The following is a 19,314-nucleotide window of genomic DNA, read 5'->3' as shown; positions in this document are numbered from 1 at the left end:
ACCTATTTGCCCAGATGGCGAGATCGGTGGAGCTAGAGGAAAATCATATCCCTTTGAACTCATCATAAAAACTAAGGGGAAAACTGGTATTTCTAAAATGAGGGCACTGCTCCTGTAGGCAGAAGCCCTTCACTTGCATTAATTTGCTATTTTTTGCATGCGGCCTGAAACGTTTTGATGAGCTCTCTAGGGTCTGACATCAGCCTCACTATGGCAGTGCTTACCACTTCAATCTGTAGTACTTTTCCACCATCAGAGAGCCGTGCGTGCTTGTATGTAATGTGTGGCTGCCACAGTGTGCTGGTTGTGCAGGGGGCATGGTTCAAAATCATCTTCAAACAGTCGCTTTATGCAGAATACACTGCGTCAAATGAGAGAATGGATCAGAGCCTCAAAAGCGAGAGAAAACCGGAAACTAAGAGTTTTAAAGGGGTCATTCTACCTGCCACTCAACTGTTCCTCCACCAGGACAGTGTGATGATGAGTATGCCCGGAGTGAGTGTGTAAGGGAAAGACATTCATGTGCAAACACGCACGCGCGCGCACGCACACACACACACACTCACTTAAATTATTAAATTCAGCAGACACATCCAGTTCAAGCAACAAATCACTATATTATATTTGGGAAAATATGTAATTATCCAATATGAGTGTATATCTCTGAATTGAAAGGATGTTTTGTTTTGGGAGAACACTGACTAACGAATAGTTACTTTTTATTTTCACTCTAAAGCTTAGGCAGGGGAATCAGAGAAGTGGGTGGGCATTGGTACAAAGTAGGCCCAGACCAATACAGAATGTTTGAGGCTGACAGTGACAGTGACAGTGCGGGAAGAAAAAAAATTCTGATAGTGATGTATCTGCTGACACATTACTTAAATCTATGTTCGATAGAGATAGACTTACATGTGTAGATATACACATTTATTACACTGATCCTCAAATACAGTTTTCAAAACAAATTTAAAAAAAGTTATATATTGAAGACAAAACGGTCACTCTACTGAAAAGGAACTGCACATGGATGTGACATGGACATGGATGCTTGACCAAGGGAGAGTGATAATGCTTGTTGTAATCCATATAGCACACCAAAACAGCAAAAGAAGTGCTAGTGTAATACAATGACACTTAATGAAAAATCTATTTGACTGGTAAATGAATCTAATAATATCAGTATAGTACATATATGCAATAAAATTAGCCAATACGATACAGTGGATATGCTAATAATGAGAAAATGTATCGGCCAGGCTCTAGTACTCAAGGCCTTTAAAGATACTACAACAAAGTTACACATCTACTTTGCAAGACAATCCAATCCAATCCTGATTTTTACATTTCAATCATTTTACAGCCCTAAATAATACTAATTTAAATACAATTTCTTCTTCTTCTTCATGGACTGTAAACATTAGTGAGTGAGATGCCATCTGTTACTAGGTAGCTTTGGAGCTTAGTACCACCAATGGCTGTCACCATGCAGGAAATGCTGTCTCAACCTAACTTTCAGTCAACCTAACAACAGACTGAGAGCCGGAGCTCAGGCTGGTTTTAAGCCTCTTGACAAACATTGCCCGCCTGTCAATATAAGGTCAGCTTTGCACCTTATTGTGAATAACGCTTATCCTTAGTAAAATCAGAACTGACGAGTAATCAAAAAATCCCTCCCCCCCTGTACAGTGCATTCAAATTGAGACATGAGATTGTCAGAACAATATGGTTTTTGAACCAAACTGTACACTTGTGCTGTAAAAATCAGCTTCTTTGAATGGGATGTGTATGTGACTTCTTGTGCTTCAGGAGTGCATATGTGAAAATGGCTATTGATTAAATGAAAAGAAGAAGAAGAAGAAGAAGAAGTTATACTTTATTAATCCCACGAGGGGAAATTCGGTTTTTACACTCTGTCTAATGACACACACATAGGCCGAGATACACACTCATGCACAAACAGGGTTCCAGTGACATGCATTAATGGAGAGGTCTCAGAGTGAGGGGGCTGCCCACATCGAGCGCTCCAGAGCAGTTTTGGGGTTCGGTGCCTTGCTCAGGGGCATCTCGGCAGTGCTCAGGAAATGGACTGGCACCTCTCCAGCTACCAGACCAATTTCCGGACTTGGTCCGTGCCGGGACTTGAACCGGCGACCCTCCGGTTCCCAACCCAAGTCCCTACAGACTGAGCTACTGCCGCCCAAACAAGCATGTAGCAAAACCTTGGTATACCGAATCATAACTTTAGAATTGGGTCAACCAGTTTGTATCACACACAGCATTACCGATCCAGGGCTATGCAGACCACTATATATAGTCGCATGTTATTGTTGAAATCAGTAATTCATTTTGAATGATAATTTCAAGCGTGAAAGCACTCATTGAGGATTAAAAAAAATGCAAATAGGCTTTATGCATGGGAGAAACTTAGATAAAAAAAAACAACTAACAAATAAATTATTCATTAAAAAGGCCTTAATTGCGTCACTGCATTGCACATGAGCAACAAAGCAACTGTTTTTTAGAGAATAAGGAATCTTAAGTAAGACATCATAACTGGGCTACTGGACAATGATAATAAGATCATTGATAGATAGCATATTTCTTTTCATTTAAGGATGTATGCAGGTACTGAGTTTTATCTGCTTACAAACAGTATCATTTGGCAAACTTAAAAAGTGAGACGAAATGACCAAACTTACCCCCTGTAAGCGTGCACGTGCACAGCATGCGCGCGCTCACCGGCTCCATCCTCTCCTCATCAAACATCCGGTTCCTCAGTGTCATATGACCAGCACTCTGCTGACATTTCTGTGAGTCAGTGCTAGTTAGCAAAGCTCATCTTGTAACGTTAGCTTTCTCAGGTTTGTTTTCCTCAATCCGACGATGGCAACACTGGTGGGAAACAGGGCGATGGATATTAATGGGATGGCAGCAGCTGCGAGGACTCACACTCAGGCTGTGACCAGAAACTACATCTCTCAACCCAGGCTAAGTATGTGTCGTTAGCAGCTGTAGCTAGTGGCTAACGGGCTGTTTGTGTTACATTCAATGGAAAGCATATGGATCATATATTTGTTTCCCTGATAAAATGCATTGACAACATACCTTCCCTTCCCAAGGACATCTGGACTTTTATATAGTAAGTCCTTCATCAGGGAACATGTATTTATAAGACCACATTTGGTTGCAGGTACTTTTAGACTCTTTAGTCCAACCAATACAAAATTTTTCTTGTCAGTGCATTAGAATGTGTGCTAATAATACATTTTTCAACCCATAGGTTGGAACATACGTTCATTATCTCAGTACACTGAAAGCTGTCATGTTGAAGCTAACTAGCCAAAAAGCTAAGTGAGGCGAAAAATTGGAAGTCACGATGATAAACAATCTTGCTGTCTTTCGATGGGCAATGACATGCGGCATCGATATCGTGTTTAGTAGTTGTTTATTGGCCTTTGCTCGCCATTCTGGTACATGAAACACATTTGTCTTGTATTTTAAAGTCACATAGCTAACTAGCCGAGCTAGCATGCTAGTTGTAGCTGTGGCTAAGTCGTTGATAACCTTTGACGCTTCATGAGACTTCATCTGACTGTGTACATGTATTAACGTTTAAAGCATAACATGCATATGCAACATTCATAAGCACATTAATTGCATTAAATGCCATTGATATAAATGTCTCTGTTTTGATGTTAGACTCGGCTGAATGTCATGAGCGTAGTGGATTAGCTTCACTGCAGACAGTCAGCTGACCAATGAATGACGCATCTTAGCAATTAGATTTTTAAAGCTTTCTTTTCTGAATTGTAATTCTTGTCATGTGCGTTTTACAGAATGAGTGATGTTTTTAATACCTGTAGGGTACTATGTAGTGCTAAAAAATTGTTTTATTGTAAATGGTGTTAGCTGAAGCGCGTCAGAGCAGTGACAGATGGGATGATCTCTCATGTGACACGATCACATGATGAGTGATGCAGATGTGACTGTATGTGCTAGTTTTTTTTTCTTTTTCTCCACTTTATTTATAATCAAAATCTGACTATTACAAAAATCACAGTTTACATCGAAAGTTACAGACCGAGCTTGACTTAACAAGACTTAATACACAAACAAACAAAAAAGAAACATGAACAATAGAATATAAAACACAAATATCTGAGGTCTAAGTTGGAAGCAATGACTTTAAACTTTGAGTTAGTTCAGCAGCTTGTTTAGTTCCAATCTTTATAATTATTTTTTGTAAATTTGTTAATTCATTCATGAAAATGAGAAAAAGTGGTTTGACTTTTAGAAATCTGCATTTATGTATATATTGTTTGGCCAAGATAATGACTGCATTATACAATCTCCTCATCTTTTTTTCTTCTATTAAAATACCCAATTTTATTTTGTTATATTCTAAAGTTGGAAAATGTAGTTCTTTTGTAGAAATCCAATTTCTTAACGAACCCCAAAAAGTTTTGTCAAATTACAATCATAAAATAGATGTTGTTGGGTTTCAATTTCAACATCACAAAACACACAGTTATTTCTTTCAATATTGAATCTTTCTCTAAGGAATTCATTACATGGGTAGATGTCATTAATTATTTTAAAGTGTGTTTTTTTTTGCTTTCGGTGAGATGGGGAGAGTGAGGTACTCGGTCCTAATTCTTGAAATATTATCAACAGAATAATCTTTTAAAAAAAAATTTCTTTTGAGCGGAATTGGGAAGAGTTCATATGTTAAAGATCTTCGAATAATTTTATTTGTGCACTTTTTCTCCCCAAATTCAGACTGTATGTGCTAGTTTAGCCTGGAGTTACGTTAAACACATCAAACTGAAAAGAATATAGATAATTATTACCATGAAATGTGATATAATTTGAATTTTAAAGTCTGTAAGTGTCTCTTACAGATGGGTATAAACATCATGTCGATAATTTAGTATGAATAAAGTGGGCTCATGAGTTAAGTGTGGTTTGTGGGGAAAATCTTGAATAGTTTATTTTTCTTAGGGTCTTTTGTAAGACAATATTAGCTGTTGTTAATATATAAATATTTTTGGGAGAATAAATTTACCAAAACAATGTAAATTTAAAATTTAACTATGCAAGTGTAGTATTCAGATGGAACAACTCTCCAAAACCCAGAGTCTTCATCAGGCCGACAGATGTTCATTTTGAAATAAAAGACGCTTATTAATGTTATATTCAATAAGTTTTTTTCAAATACATTTTAAAATTAGATGCTAAAATAAACCTTACAAATGTTTTTTTTTTGCTACGTAGCCACACTGTTGAAGGATTTATTATTATTTTTTATGGCTACAGATTACAGCTTCAAGCTAACAGTTAATTTCCTCCAGATAAATGTTTTAAGATTTTGGTTAAAACTGTCTTTAGGTCCTGAAAGTAATTAATAATTCATGTAATCTGAAAAAGAAACTTGTCATCTGTAGCAGTTGTAAATGCGTAAAAACATCGACCAATGTCAGCGCTCGACCACGTTTTATGAACCAATCACACCTCCGTGTTTCTCCGCTCGTTCTCTACCCCATGCATGCACGAGCCCACAGTCAAAACATGAGCTGAAATCTGCTTCTGGACCAATGGCGCTAGTGCATGTAAGTGAGGGGCGGGGCTTTAGAGGGAGCACAGAGGGGAGGGGGTGGGTGAGGATGGAGCTCGGATGGAATGCTACTTTCAAAATCAGGTTAGTTTTCGAAAATTACCGACTCAAGACGCTTCACGATAACAAGATGAGGGGGTTGTGCTCTATTTTTAAGAAAACTGTGATGACAAAATATGATGGTAAAATACTCTTTTATTCACATACTGTAAATCAAAACAACGCAGACCCATTCAGAATATTTCAACTAGTTATCATTTTGTAATGGATGTAACTGCTTACACATTGTTCACGTTTTGGCTCGGACCAAACAAATGGGGAACATTTGTTCGAAACTATATGTTCAGTTGTGGGAGCAAACGGCTCTGTAACCGTTTTGCGTTGCTATGTGTACAGCAGCCGCTAGCTGATACGTGCATGATAAACGGATTAACAGACGTGGCAGTGTGTGAATCAAAGTAAACATACACACTGAAATATCAACGCTGTACGAGCCATTTGTGTAAAAGTGGGTGAAAAATGAGCTTTTATCTTAATGGACCGGATCGTCTTCCTATTTGAACTGATGAAGTGATAAGTTTCTTGGCTAGCTGCTACATAAAGGCTTAATTGGCGGAGCGGGCATCTTTTTCTGGTGACTTCCAGTTCACCATCCGACTCTGTCACGATGGCTGCTGCTCTGCTTCCACATGCTGACAATTTTCACCTCGATGAGAAGTATTGTGACGTTTTAATCTTACACCCTGTGTATCTTGTAAATACATGCTGTTAATAAAGGTTCTAGATAGATAGATAGATAGATAGATAGATAGATAGATAGATACTTTATTGATCCTGAGGGAAATTCAAGGTTATTATTATTGTTTTCCATCAGACAAAATGTACATTTAATCAGCCTACTTGTAGTGACCTCTGCTGTTAGTTGGTTAAGTGAGGGCCTTATCTTTTCTACTTTTGTAGAAATTGTTGTGCTGATTGTTTTGTCAGAATTAGCTAAGCAAGTTTCAACACCGGTGGTAGTGTTTGGCTGTTTGGCACTTTGCTCTATGTGCCTGATGAAGATCCTCTACTGTGACTTTCATTATGCGCTTGAATATGGCCCATGAATCCAGAAAGGTGATTCTTACTCCTTTTGTGGAAGTGTCAGGGAAGCAAAGCATGGACTAAAAGCCTCTTAGCAACCTAGAAGGAAATGACTTAATGGAGCTGGAGCCATCTGAGAGCTACGCATAGAGGATGCAATCCTCGTCCTAAAAACATCTAACTACCCCTGCCTCTGAAATGTTCAATTGTTGTTACAGTGGAACAGCTTTCCCATTTTCTCTTATCAAATGCATTACTAAACGGCTGTGGTCAATCGGAATGACAAGGGAGCGAGTGAAATAATGACTTCAAATAACTGTAAAGAAACTTCTGATGTGTGGACCTCTAAGTTGTTAGAGATTTTCTCTGTATTTCTATTTTTTCCATTAGAAAGGCTTCTACTTCTTCTGTTCGCAAAGAGACGTTCAAAAAGACCCAAGTTTGCTAGAGTAGGTTACTTCACTTTATCACCATAGAATTTACACAATACGTTAATTTGCAAGTGTGCCGGGGCTCATACAAACGCCCGTTTGCCTGCGCTGTGTTCACAGGCCATAGACCGTTTTTGAGTAGGTGACCTCCCTTCTTGGATTTAAAAGTGAAGCCAATGGGGAAGTGCCTTAGACCTGCAAGCTTTTGTAATCTGCAGAATATCCCACACTTAACCAAATGTCAATAAAGTTTATCCTTTAGTTTGATGATGTATTCATTCCTGGATCGTTCTCTTTTTCAGCATTTGTCAGTTGTGTCAATAGAGAGAGCGAGAGACAAGACACACACACACACACACACACACACACACACACATTCATAAGCAGAAATCCTGGGAGAGATAGATATTAAATTAGCCCACAATATTCCCATGTCTCAATTTATAGACTGTGTGTGCAGTGTAGGCTTTAACAGTTTGTTGGGTATAGCCGGCTCTCATCAAACGTCTATAAGATCACGATGTTGAGAAGGTTTGTCACCACCTTGTTGACTTGACAGAGCTCGAAGAGAGGCCGCTATTGAAAAGCCACTCCGAGACAAAGCAGGAAAAAAAAATAAACAAATAAAAAGATTTCTCATCAGACCAAGTCTTTTCTTTAAAGAGGCCTTTGTCTCTCTCATGTCAAATGCGACAAAAGCTATTAGCCCACGAAATGGCTCGTCTTTGTTTTAGTGGTGCATTCTGTCATTTAGCGCTATGAAAAGACATGGAGCAAGGCACCATACTTCTTTGTGAAGATTTAATTAATGGTAATAATCTAGTCAAGATAAACAAATGTCTCATCTGTCATTATGAAAGTAATTTCTATAAAATCAATGTTATTTCTGTAACGCTTCTATAATCCACATTCTAATGAGGCTTAAGCAGCTAGCTCGTCAGTAGAAAAAATAGAAACTGGCGTAGGCGTTTGCCATTCTTCTCATGAAAGAACATTCAAAAGTAGGCTAAGGATTTGACACCATTTCTGTCACTTTCATGAACGCACACTGATCGAAGGCACGCCTGGTTTGCTGACCACTCATTTATTTCATACTCAGGAAAAAAAACAAAACGGTCGGCCATTTGGAGAAGTAAGTGCATATTGTCTAACATAAGAAATTCCCCCATGACATTGTATCAGTCGTGTCATTTCCACTAAAAGTAGCAATGACTAAATATGTGCAGTGCCAATGTTCGGCTGTGAAAGAGGCACTCGAACGTTTTTATCTTGTCCTTCCTTCATCCGAGATTGGTTTTGTGATGTCATACAATATTAGGTTTGTCATTTCCTTGTTGGTAAAACTGAATTTCCATTTGACCAGCTAGTCTAAAGATTAGAAAAGACTTCTTTTTAAAAAAAATAAATAAATAAATAAAATTCTAAATTGAACGTCATTTATTTGAAGTTGTCCATGTGTTAACAATATTCTTTGGTTTGTCAGTGCTTGACAGGATTACTTTGCTCCGGCCCATATGCATGTTTAACCGAACAAACGCGCACAACTTGAACACGATTTGCAAGATCAAAACACTGGCGAACGGCGCTGCTCCAATGAGATGCTTCCTATTCGCTCTGTGCAGTAGAACGAGCGGAGCAGATCCAATAACCAGAGCTACACCCCCGCCTAGAGGAGGGCCGATGCGTTGCAGTTGTAGCATAACATTTGAGCGGCTTTAAAGGCCGAAATAGCAATACTTTGTTTCATCGTCTTGTTATTCTGCCGCCAACTCACAAGGGTGATGACGTTAGACGAGGGATGTAACGATTCACTAAACTCACGATGCTGGGTTCACCATATGGTTCTCTCATGATTTATTTGACTAAATTAGACTAAATGATGACTGAAACAGATTCCTGTTGGGGCTGCTAAGTTGCTTGTCAGTATGGGTTAGCCTCGAAATGTTTTTTTTTTTTCTTTCAACAAGAGGAGGTTATTGGAGCTTCTCGTTGTGCTGCCTTGTTGTGCTATTTGTGTAGTTTCTTGCAGTATTTGCTCACTGCTTTTGTCTCGTCTGTTCTCTTCTCACCTCTTTGATTTTCAAAGTGCTTCCTCTCATCCGATTTTTAAAAGACGGTGGTGCATCCTCAATTTTTAAATCTTTTCTTTTTTGTAAACTTTTTTTTTTACCGATGTGAAACATGACACCTTTGAATCGCTTTATCACGATTAATCGTGCACCCCTACGTTAAACCGTTCAGTAGGGGTTTGATTGATCATAAACTGTCGTGAGCGTATTGACAAAAACCAGCACACGCCGCTGAACGATGAAAACTCTAAAGTGTGCAGGTTTTGTGTGGAAGAGCTGGTTTGAAACGGTGTCAGTGGAGGCAGACCTTAAAGTTTTTACACGCCGTGGTGTTTGAGCTTGAAGATTTACCCTTGTATGTCCTTGAGATATTCTCCCAGTTTGGTGCAGTTGGGTGTCAATCAATAAGATAACGACTCGTCACTGTCACGTTCAGGAGCTCAGTGGTAACTTTTGTAGTTTAAAATAAAACATTTTAAATGAAGTTATAAAACAGAAATTTAAAGACAAAGGTCGACGTGTCAATTCTAGTTTGAAAGCACTAAAAAGTAAACGTGGTAAAAAGCTGTGTGGTGTGAGCAGGTCATCTCAGTGACATAAATGTGTTCAAACTGGACAGATGGTTTTAAACTACTGCTCCACCAAAGCCGGTGCATCTTTCCATTGTAAGCAAAACACAACCAGCGTTCCGTATAGACAGCATTATCTTCTCCAGCACTACTGTGAGCAGAGAAGAGCCCCCCCCCCCCCCCTCACACATTTTCTCCTCCTTACAGCCTGATTTCGTTTCCTCCCAGTCAGTGCTGTGAGTTACTGAGCTGTCTTTTGTACCTGGGTAACAAGACTTCGAGACGTCAAAACACTCACAGGTGGGCAGTCGGATGGAAAGAGGAGCGTCTATCCTGTCTGAAGATAGCTGCTCTTAAGGACTCTATTATTTAAATAGTTTTTATTTGTTATGAAGATGTCTGTCAAAACATGTCTTTATTGAAACATCCAGCTTGGCCTTCATCCATTTATTTATTTATTTTTTTTTGTTTTGCTGCTTTTGCTTTTGGTATTTTAAAATGTAACAGTTACAGTATTTATATTTCACAAGATGAGGGAAATAGAACAGATTGTGTGGTCTCTCTAAAATAAATAATACTGTAGCTATAGGGTATCGCTGGAGGGAAAATGACATGTTCTTCCTCTTATTTGTCCTGACTTTGGTGGGATTGTCACTCTGTTGAGAGTTAGCTCAGTTTCATTTTAAAGACAATTGTTAAGACAGTAAAGATATGTAACAAGGAACAATGGAAGGAAAGATGTACAGGATAATGATCATCGGTGTCTTATGTAAATATCAACAAACATAAAAATGATGAACGACAAATGACAGGTTTTTTTTCCGACCATTTTTGTCTAAATGAATTTGTGTTAACTTAAAACTTGTTTTTAAGGGCGTTGAACTTTCTGTTCACTCTGATGTGATCCAAAGCTAACGTTAGCAGTTATTTTTTTACTATTTGGCTTTAAAATCAACATTTTTGAAGAAAAAAAGGTTCTCTCCCTCTGTTTTAATTTTTTTTTTTTTTAATAAATGCATCATAATTGTATCAATCAGTCAAATGATACGTGTTAATAGCGCCTGCAGCAGCACAACAGATTTGACCTTTGTGACCTTTAGCATGAATTCAGGGAAAATGGCTTGCTCAAACAGAAGTTCATCCAAGTCTTTTACTCTCTAGTTTCCTCGTTTACACAGACGTTAACTCAGCTTTGTTGCTTCTTCTTTTGAAGCCCTAAAGACGGAACAACCCTCCTTCCCTTTACCTTTTTATTACAGACCGGTTTTTGTACAGCATGATATTCCTTTATAAATCCAGCTTTAACCGGCTGAAAAGGTGGCATTGGTACTCGTGTACTGCTGCCTTCAGCCAACAACTGTCGAAGGGGAGTGACAGGAAACGAAGGCTGTATTATGTGTCTGGGGATGATGAGTGATTTTACAATGTGTTTATTGACTCGTGTGTGTGTGTGTGTGTGTGTGTGTGTGTGTGTGTGTGTGTGTGTGTGTGTGTGTGTGTGTGTGTGTGTGTGTGTGTGTGTGTGTGTGTGTGTGTGTGTGTGTGTGTGTGTGTGTGTGTGTGTGTGTGTGTGTGTGTGTGTGTGTGTGTGTGTGTGTGTTGGGGGGGGGTGCTGAGGGTGAAGGCTGGTTATAGGTTTGAGGCAATTAGCATTCCCATGTCCAGTGGGGCTGTGGGAATCCCTTGAAGTAGAGGCTAAGACGTGATTGTGAGGCTGCACATCACAGCAGCGACTGCTTTGTAGCGCTCATTTATTGTCAGAGCGATGATGCGCCCCAATCTCCATCCCAACTCGGAGCCCCCTCCTCCCCTTGAGTTCCTCCCTCTTTCAGCTGGGAAATTGAATTGTGTTGGAATGCTCTGTGCCTCTTTTCTCTGGCACTTGAATGGGCTCTTTAGTATTTCACACCAAGGTGTCCTTCAGGGTGCGAGGTCAGGCTACCAAAACAGCTTCTAGTGGCGGATTAGGACCAATTAACATCTTTGTACACAAAGGGCTCTGGCAGCTGAACAGGCTGCAGGGTGACCCACACTGCCGTTGCATGCCAAGCCAGGGGACTGCTGCACTTGAGCTGAAGTAGCAAAAGAGGGGTGGAGAAAGTTTTCCAAACCTAATGGGAAATGTTGCTACTTCACACCTCATGAACATATAGCCCCATTGAGCCATCATTATCTTGTGAAATGAGAGAGCAAGCCACTTTTTTTTTAAATCATCCCAGTTATACATAAGAGGGTAGCATGAACTGTCTTGTTTTCTTTTTCTTTTACAGAATGATGGGCTGCCATATGGGGCCAGGGTTGGGCCTTTAATCCCTTTTGGAACTCTCTTTTCAAATGATATACACTCTTCAAACTCAGTGTCACCAACTAGCTGATCAATTTACTTTATGAATAAACCTAAAATAACAGGACTTCTAGGACATAGGAGTTCTGATAATAAGGACTTTAAAGGCCAATAGAAGTCCAATGACCATTGATTGGACAATACTTATATTAATGTTTGTCTAAAGAGCCTAACATCAGTGTTAATATTGGTTATAGAAATGCAATATATTTATCTCAAACTGCAAAGCTGCACCAACGTGAAATTAGATTTACAAGAATGCAAGAACATGACGTCCAGAAGGTAGCTGGTTCACAGATGATGACATCTTGGTGTCAGAGTTTTGCACTAATGCTAAATATTTTTAAGGTGAAAAGAAAAATGACTCCTCTAGTGATCTATTCCAGTACTTTTTAATATTTCCTTCATTGGTTTAGCCATAGAGTGACATTTTATCATTTAGGTGTCATTTTCTGTTTGCATGACTCTGACTGAACGTGTAAATCAAATGTAGCTAAACAAACACAGCTAATGAGGGGATGTAATATGACTTTAAATTTCTTAAATCTACATGTGGCTCCTCTTTGTACTGCTGCCAGATATGGACAAGTAAGATGCAGGCGTCTTATGGATTTCTAAGTGGTTTCTGTATAATTATGTTGCCCAATTTTCTCGGCATCATCATTATGATTATTATCATCAGCCTTCAGTTAATAGCCATATGTATCTCTTTTAGGACATGTGGGCAATTTGTAGGCTAAGTGTAGCCGTTACATCCTTTTTTATAAACATGGCCATCACTGACAGTCTGCCATTTTTTGAAGACACACCATGTTGTGAACATTTGATAAAAGGCGTTCTTTTATTCAGGGTATGTTTGGGTAAGAGGAGCTGCCTGAGGTTTGAGTATAAATGTGTCACTCCTGATAATGATGATCCTTCATTCCTGAACGGTTTCAGGCTGAACTCTGAACTTCACGAGCTAAACAGAACAACTGTTTTGAGATGTACTGTAACAGGCTACTTTTTATGGACAACCTTTGGACTACAAACAGACATAACCTGCTATAGTCAGCACAAGAAATAGAAAATCTGTATCCCATTGGTGCAAATAACAAAAGCATATTCAATATTGTTGGTGGTTGACAAATGTTGATTTCTGAGGTTTTTTTTTTTTTTTTTTTTAATCATTTGATAAGCTCCATGTGACGTGTACAAATGTGATTGATTTATTCTACCATAGAGCTATCAATCAATTCACAAATAAAAAATACATGTATATTTACTTTCACTTTATTCGAGGATATCTGAATGTGACTGACGGTTGTTTTACATACAGATGTATTCATATAGTTGTTACCCTGGTGATTTTGACATTGCATTGCTGAAAGACAAAATTATTTAATGGCAAGAATCAAGACACTTTGACCCCAAATGTCTCCCGCTGTTTAACCGGTGGTGTATGAGGGTGAATGAGTGAGTAGTTACTTCTGGTTATCTAACTAAAAGCTACAAAGCAGCCTCTGCCACGGGTGTGTATATGTGTAGCTGTGACCTGCAGTGTAAAAGCACTTTGATGCTAGAAAAGTGCTATACAGTGTAAGCTCAAGTCCATTTATCGATAACTAATTTTGTTCATGTTTAATGGTGCCATATTATGCCTTTTTTAGGGTTCATTTACTCTAATCTAATTTATAGAGTATGTTCACAATCCCATATGTTCAAAAAAAGTGTTCGGCATTGTTCTTGGATATGTCCTGCCCCTTTTCCCATATTGGGAATGCTACAGCAGGTCCTAGGGGAGCTTGTGCTTGCTGCAACAAACCAATGGGCTTGGATCAGTGACATCATGGGTTTGTGATGTCACACACCCATTTTCAACGAGGGGGGCAAGGGACCGAATGTATCATGCGGCTACGCAACATCGAACAGGAGAAGCTGCGTTTCAGCCCACTTTGAATTTTTACTAATATGTGTGCCTGAACACGCACAAGACACCTGGAAAACACAGAAGAAATCTAAACATGGCACTTGTAAGTGGCTGAATCTGCCTGAACATTTTTATTAAGAAATCTGGTCAGTGGTCATTTATGATTTATCTCATGATGTTCTTTGATTTAGTCGGATGCTACGAGTGTATCATAGTAGAGTGTGGTCACGCATGGATTCTTGACTTTGGTCTTCGCCATATCCAAATGGTAAATGGACTTGAGCTTGTATAGTGCTTTTCTATACTTGAAATGCTTTTACACTGCATGTCACAGCTACCCATTCATACCCAACATACAGTAATTAATCCAATCATACCCAACCACTAAAGCGGCGGGAGCAATGCTGGGCTAAGTTTGACAAAGACACATTGGACTCAGCTGGGTATTAAACCCACGACCTTCCAGTAGAGAGGTGACGAATCTATCAACTGAGCCACAGCCGCCCAAAAAGTGTCACATCTCCAGTAGAACACCATGCTCACCACTGTATTAACTTTGTGGTTTACGTACCCTGCATAAGAACAGCAAAGCCTGTTTAGAGTCAGTTTAAGTTTAAAGTGAATATGTCAGAATTGGACAGATGATTTGAGGGAAGAAAAGGTGGTTAGTTTTGCTACCGACTCAACCAGCCCAGCTCAGTGCAAAATCTCGTAGAACAAACGAATCGTTCAGCTGAATCTGGGCCCAGTGGAAGGAAGTAAGATAAAGGATATTTGGAGTAGAAATCTTTTTATTTTGGAGAGGAAAATGTTTTTGTTTTTTTTCTTCCCCCCGTATCTGTGGTGCCCTTGGTTTTTATCATCACACTTGAGCCATCTTTTCTCTTGCTCTCTCAATAGTCTCTGCCCCACCCTCTCACAGCACCCTCCAAACCCACACACACACATACCAAGCCTGTCTGGCTAATAGAGGGTGAAATGCAGGTGTGTGTGTGTGTGTGTGGGGGGGAATGGCTGCAATACTGCAGTGCATTGACAGGTTATTTTGTTGGCCTCTGCCTAATTAGTGGCATAGGGGGTGCACCCCGCTAAGCTTTAGTGCTTTATAGTCCTACCAGTCTGCTCTAATTTTCTTGTGCCTTTGATATCAGCCTCAAGATTGACGGTTCGCTTATAAAGAGGAACACCAGACGGATAGAAAAACCCAAATGGAAACAATGCCGCCACCTTCAGTCCCCCAGCTTTGCATTTTACCCCTGTGTGTGTGTGTGTGTGTGTGTGTGTGTGTGTGTGTGTGTGTGTGTGTGTGTGTGTGTGTGTGTGTGTGTGTGTGTGTGTGTGTGTGTGTGTGTGTGTGTGTGTGTGTGTGTGTGTGTGTGTGTGTGTGTGTGTGTGTGTGTGTGTGTGTGTGTGTGTGTGTGTGTGTGTGTGTGTGTGTGTGTGTGTGTGTGTGTGTGTGTGTGTGTGTGTGTGTGTGTGTGTGTGTGTGAAGTCGGCATAAATTGGCGCCATTATGAACAGTAAGGAACTTTCTAGATTTGGACTATTTTTCTCCTCTGGTCATCTGAGGATGGTTACCAGTCAGATATATTATTCCAAAAATCCAATATGGCAGGTATTTATTTTACAGGTGATCTCAAACGTGGCTACGCTATTATTAACCCTACTTTTTTGATCCGACATCAGACACTTCATGCCCAAAGACATCATAACCATTGAGTTTCCTGGATGGCGTTCCAGATAAGACTTCGGCCTCTTGTACACTTGCATACTAATGTGCCGTTTAAAAACGATACCAGCTCAAACATGTTCGATCAATACTACTCGGACAACAAACAGAACTAGAAAGTGTGTTCAACACAAAGACACTTGTTGCTGACCTTCAGAGTCTGCATTTACCTGACGCTGTCTGTTCATAGATTACTCTGCCCTGCTAACACAGTCAAGTTAACAAATCTGTCTTATTCAAGATATCTCCCATTGTGGTTGTTGTTAGTGTTCCTCCATATGTTCTGAGCTATTACTAGCGGGGGGGTTTTCACACAAATTGATCCCACATTTCTCTGCATTGACAGAGAGTGCATCTGAAATGACTTCCATGATATGAGAAATAATCCATTTCAACATCCCTTTCTCTGTAAAGATGGCAACACTGAAGTCTTCAGTGATTTGTTCGCGTTTTCACAGCCAACGCGTGCCCTATTTGGTAGGCGAAGTGTAAGCCGGATGCTGATAGCTGCGTCCACCACGTAATAGCGTCACATGATAGCAGCTAAGAGCTAACAGCTTCCCCGCTAATAAATTCAACAAAGGAGAAAAACGTAACGCAAACAAAACCAAATATGGAAGACATCCAGCAGTTCATCTACTCTGGCTTTGTGCCGCTAGGTGAAATACAGACGAATAAACAATCAACTGGGTATTTATACACGGCAGGGTTGTGTGTTCCACTGTCACACAGGAAGTAACGATTCAACCATTCAACGGGCGGCAGTGTTTAGCTCCACCATTGAAGGTTGGATCGATATACTTGGCCCCCCAACATTCGGGTACCAAAAAGTAGGATGGTACGTGTCGGTGATTTGGGAATCTTTCCCAGCTTTAGTCGATGGAAACGCCATGGAATGCGTGTCGTACCGAGACAAACCAAACTAAACCACTTGGTGGAAATGGGGCTTTTCATTGCGTCTTGCTGTCATGTCAAGAAAGGCCACAGACTATTTCCACTCAACGTCAACCAAATCAAGCCAAGTGGCTGTGTTATTGTCCCAACCATACATTATGTGAACAGGTTAATTTCATGCATTTTCCCCTGACATTTGCCTGCCTTTGACATTTGGGCCAGGAAGAGTATGACAACTCACATTGAAAGGTCAGCTTGTGATTATTAACTGTGTCGGCTGTAAAGAAGTACATTTATTCCCAAGCCTATTTGTGGCTTTCAGCTGCTTAAGTAAATGGGAACATTTCAGTTTGTCCTGTGTATTGTTCCTGTCCTATAGCCTGTGAAATAATGGAATGAATAAACTTATCACTCTCTTCTTTTCCAGCCTACTCTACTGTGTCAGGTGTCAATGGACCCCTGGTGATCCTGGATAACGTCAAGGTGAGTTCCATTTTTAATGTATACCAATAAAAAAAAGTCCTTAATACTGCTTTGTTATTGATGTTTACATTTTATGTATCAATGAGGTCTATACTGCCACGTCGTCACTCGACGGACTGAATGACATGTTTACCAATGTGAAGCACCACTTGTATCTTCAGATGTGTCCTTGTAGTAAAGCTTTAAATGTAGTTTTCAGGCATCTGTAGTCAAATCTGTGTGAAATCCTTTGGCTCTAGTTCCCCAAGTACGCTGAGATTGTTCACCTGACGCTGCCAGATGGCACCAAGAGGAGTGGGCAGGTCCTGGAGGTGATTGGAACCAAGGCAGTCGTCCAGGTGAGAAACACTGACCATACAGAACCCACTGCAGTCCTGCTTTCCACAAGTGTTGTTTTTTTTCAGAAGAATCTCTCTCTCTCTCTCTCTCTGTCTCTGTCTCTGTCTCTGTCTCTGTCTCTCTCTCTCTCTCTCTCTCTCTCTCTCTCTCTCTCTCTCTCTCTCTCTCTCTCTCTCTCTCTCTCTCTCTCTCTCTCTCTCTCTCTCTCTCTCTCTCTCTCTCTCTCTCTCTCTCTCTCTCTCTCTCTCTCTCTCTCTCTCTCTCTCTCTCTCTCTCTCTCTCTCTCTCTCTCTCTCTCCCCCCCCCCCCCATTAAAACCCCATATTTAATTTCACATAGTACAAAGACATGTACAAAATTATAACTGTAAAATGTTATTGTCTTTTTAAAATGATAGGACAGTTAAGAGTTTGATTCCAAGACCATGTTTCACAAAAAGTTGGTACCGTGGCGAGAAAAACATACTAAAAGAGAACAGCTGACGATACATCACCGGGCAAAGAACAAGAGCAAGAGTAACTCACATTTTTAAAGTCATCATAAATGCAGAAGCATACAGTATACAGCTGTTGGAGCAACATAGCCTTACCATTGTAGGCACATTATCATGCATGTACAGGAATTCAGGTGTGAACTGTGGATGAGCCCTTTAGCTAACCGCGGCATGGCTACACTGTCTCGAGGCTCGTGAATGTTAATGTCTTGTCATGTCCGTGTTTGCTCAGGTGTTTGAGGGAACTTCAGGTATCGACGCTAAGAAGACGGCCTGCGAGTTCACTGGTGATATCCTGCGTACCCCGGTGTCGGAGGACATGCTGGGTATGCTCTGCCTTTAAATCCCCCCCTCTGCCATCCAGACTGAGTGATAACAGTCCACCTAAAGAAAGTCATAAACCTCCCATATGCACACATTTGAGAAACCAGAAAAAGAAAAAGATCTTTTTCAATTGAAATGATGCAGTCTTTCAATTAGCTTATTTTACTTATTTTTTCAATCCGCTCAGTCAATCTTAAAAGCATATTAACACTGAATCGAAGCTTCTTCTTTTTTTTCGGATTGTCTCAATCACTATGATTATCTCAGTACAGCACAAGGTAACATATATTTGGATAGCAATAGAAAGTAAAGCTGCTTTTGTTTTTGAAGTGCCATTAATCATGTCCATGAATTTATAAGTATTCTACTTGTTACTTGGCGACTCGACAAGAGCCATTAGAGCCTTTCTTTGCTGTTAAGAATCTGACTCAAAACAGAATAGATCAGATGTAGCTGGAAGTCTCATCTAATGGTTTTTTATCCTTGTTTCTTAGTAATTATCTTTTGAAATTCCACTTCCAGATGAACTAAATAGTTTTATCAAATGACAGACTGAATTCTTCACGGCTCAATAGAGGAAATCCTTGTCTTTCAGGGCGTGTGTTCAACGGCTCAGGCAAACCAATCGACCGTGGACCCAACGTGCTGGCTGAGGACTACCTGGACATCATGGGTACAACCTTACTTATTTGTGCTCTACACTATGGTGTCATTGTTTCCAAGCCTGTGCTTAACAAGAATACTTCCACAAGAGTTGTATGTTAAAGATGTTCAGTTTTACTTATTTACATTAACGTCAGCTTATCTTTTAATCAAAATGCAAAAAACACAAATTCAGCCTTTCCAAATATGCATTTTCTCCTCCCACTGGTCCAGTCTAATATGAGACTGATTTTTGCAGGATGCACATCGTTGTCTGGGCATTATGTATAAAACTATAAGATTGATTTGATCTCTCCTCTGGAAGTCTTTAGGAGGAGAGGTGAAACATATTTAAGATCTTCAACCAAGTCCAGTTTCCTTTTAGATCCAG

At 39.9% G+C, this 19,314-nt stretch overlaps 1 protein-coding gene across 1 annotated transcript in view; it reads left to right on the top strand.

The window, feature by feature from the left end:
- Positions 1-2,756: 2,756 nt before the first annotated feature.
- Positions 2,757-19,314, top strand: part of atp6v1ba (ATPase, H+ transporting, lysosomal, V1 subunit B, member a) — a 35,267-nt gene continuing 18,709 nt past the window's right edge. The window contains exons 1-5 of the mRNA XM_079363009.1: positions 2,757-2,992; positions 17,070-17,125; positions 17,365-17,463; positions 18,190-18,283; positions 18,877-18,954. Coding sequence (XP_079219135.1) covers positions 2,884-2,992; positions 17,070-17,125; positions 17,365-17,463; positions 18,190-18,283; positions 18,877-18,954 — 436 coding nt within the window. The 5' untranslated portion in view covers positions 2,757-2,883. The remainder of the gene's footprint in view (positions 2,993-17,069; positions 17,126-17,364; positions 17,464-18,189; positions 18,284-18,876; positions 18,955-19,314) is intronic.

This window comes from Symphodus melops (assembly GCF_947650265.1).
Source record: "Symphodus melops genome assembly, chromosome: 15".
NCBI lineage: Eukaryota > Metazoa > Chordata > Actinopteri > Labriformes > Labridae > Symphodus > Symphodus melops.
The sequence above is the reverse complement of the archived record's forward strand: the minus strand, read 5'-3'. Positions and strand labels throughout refer to the sequence as shown.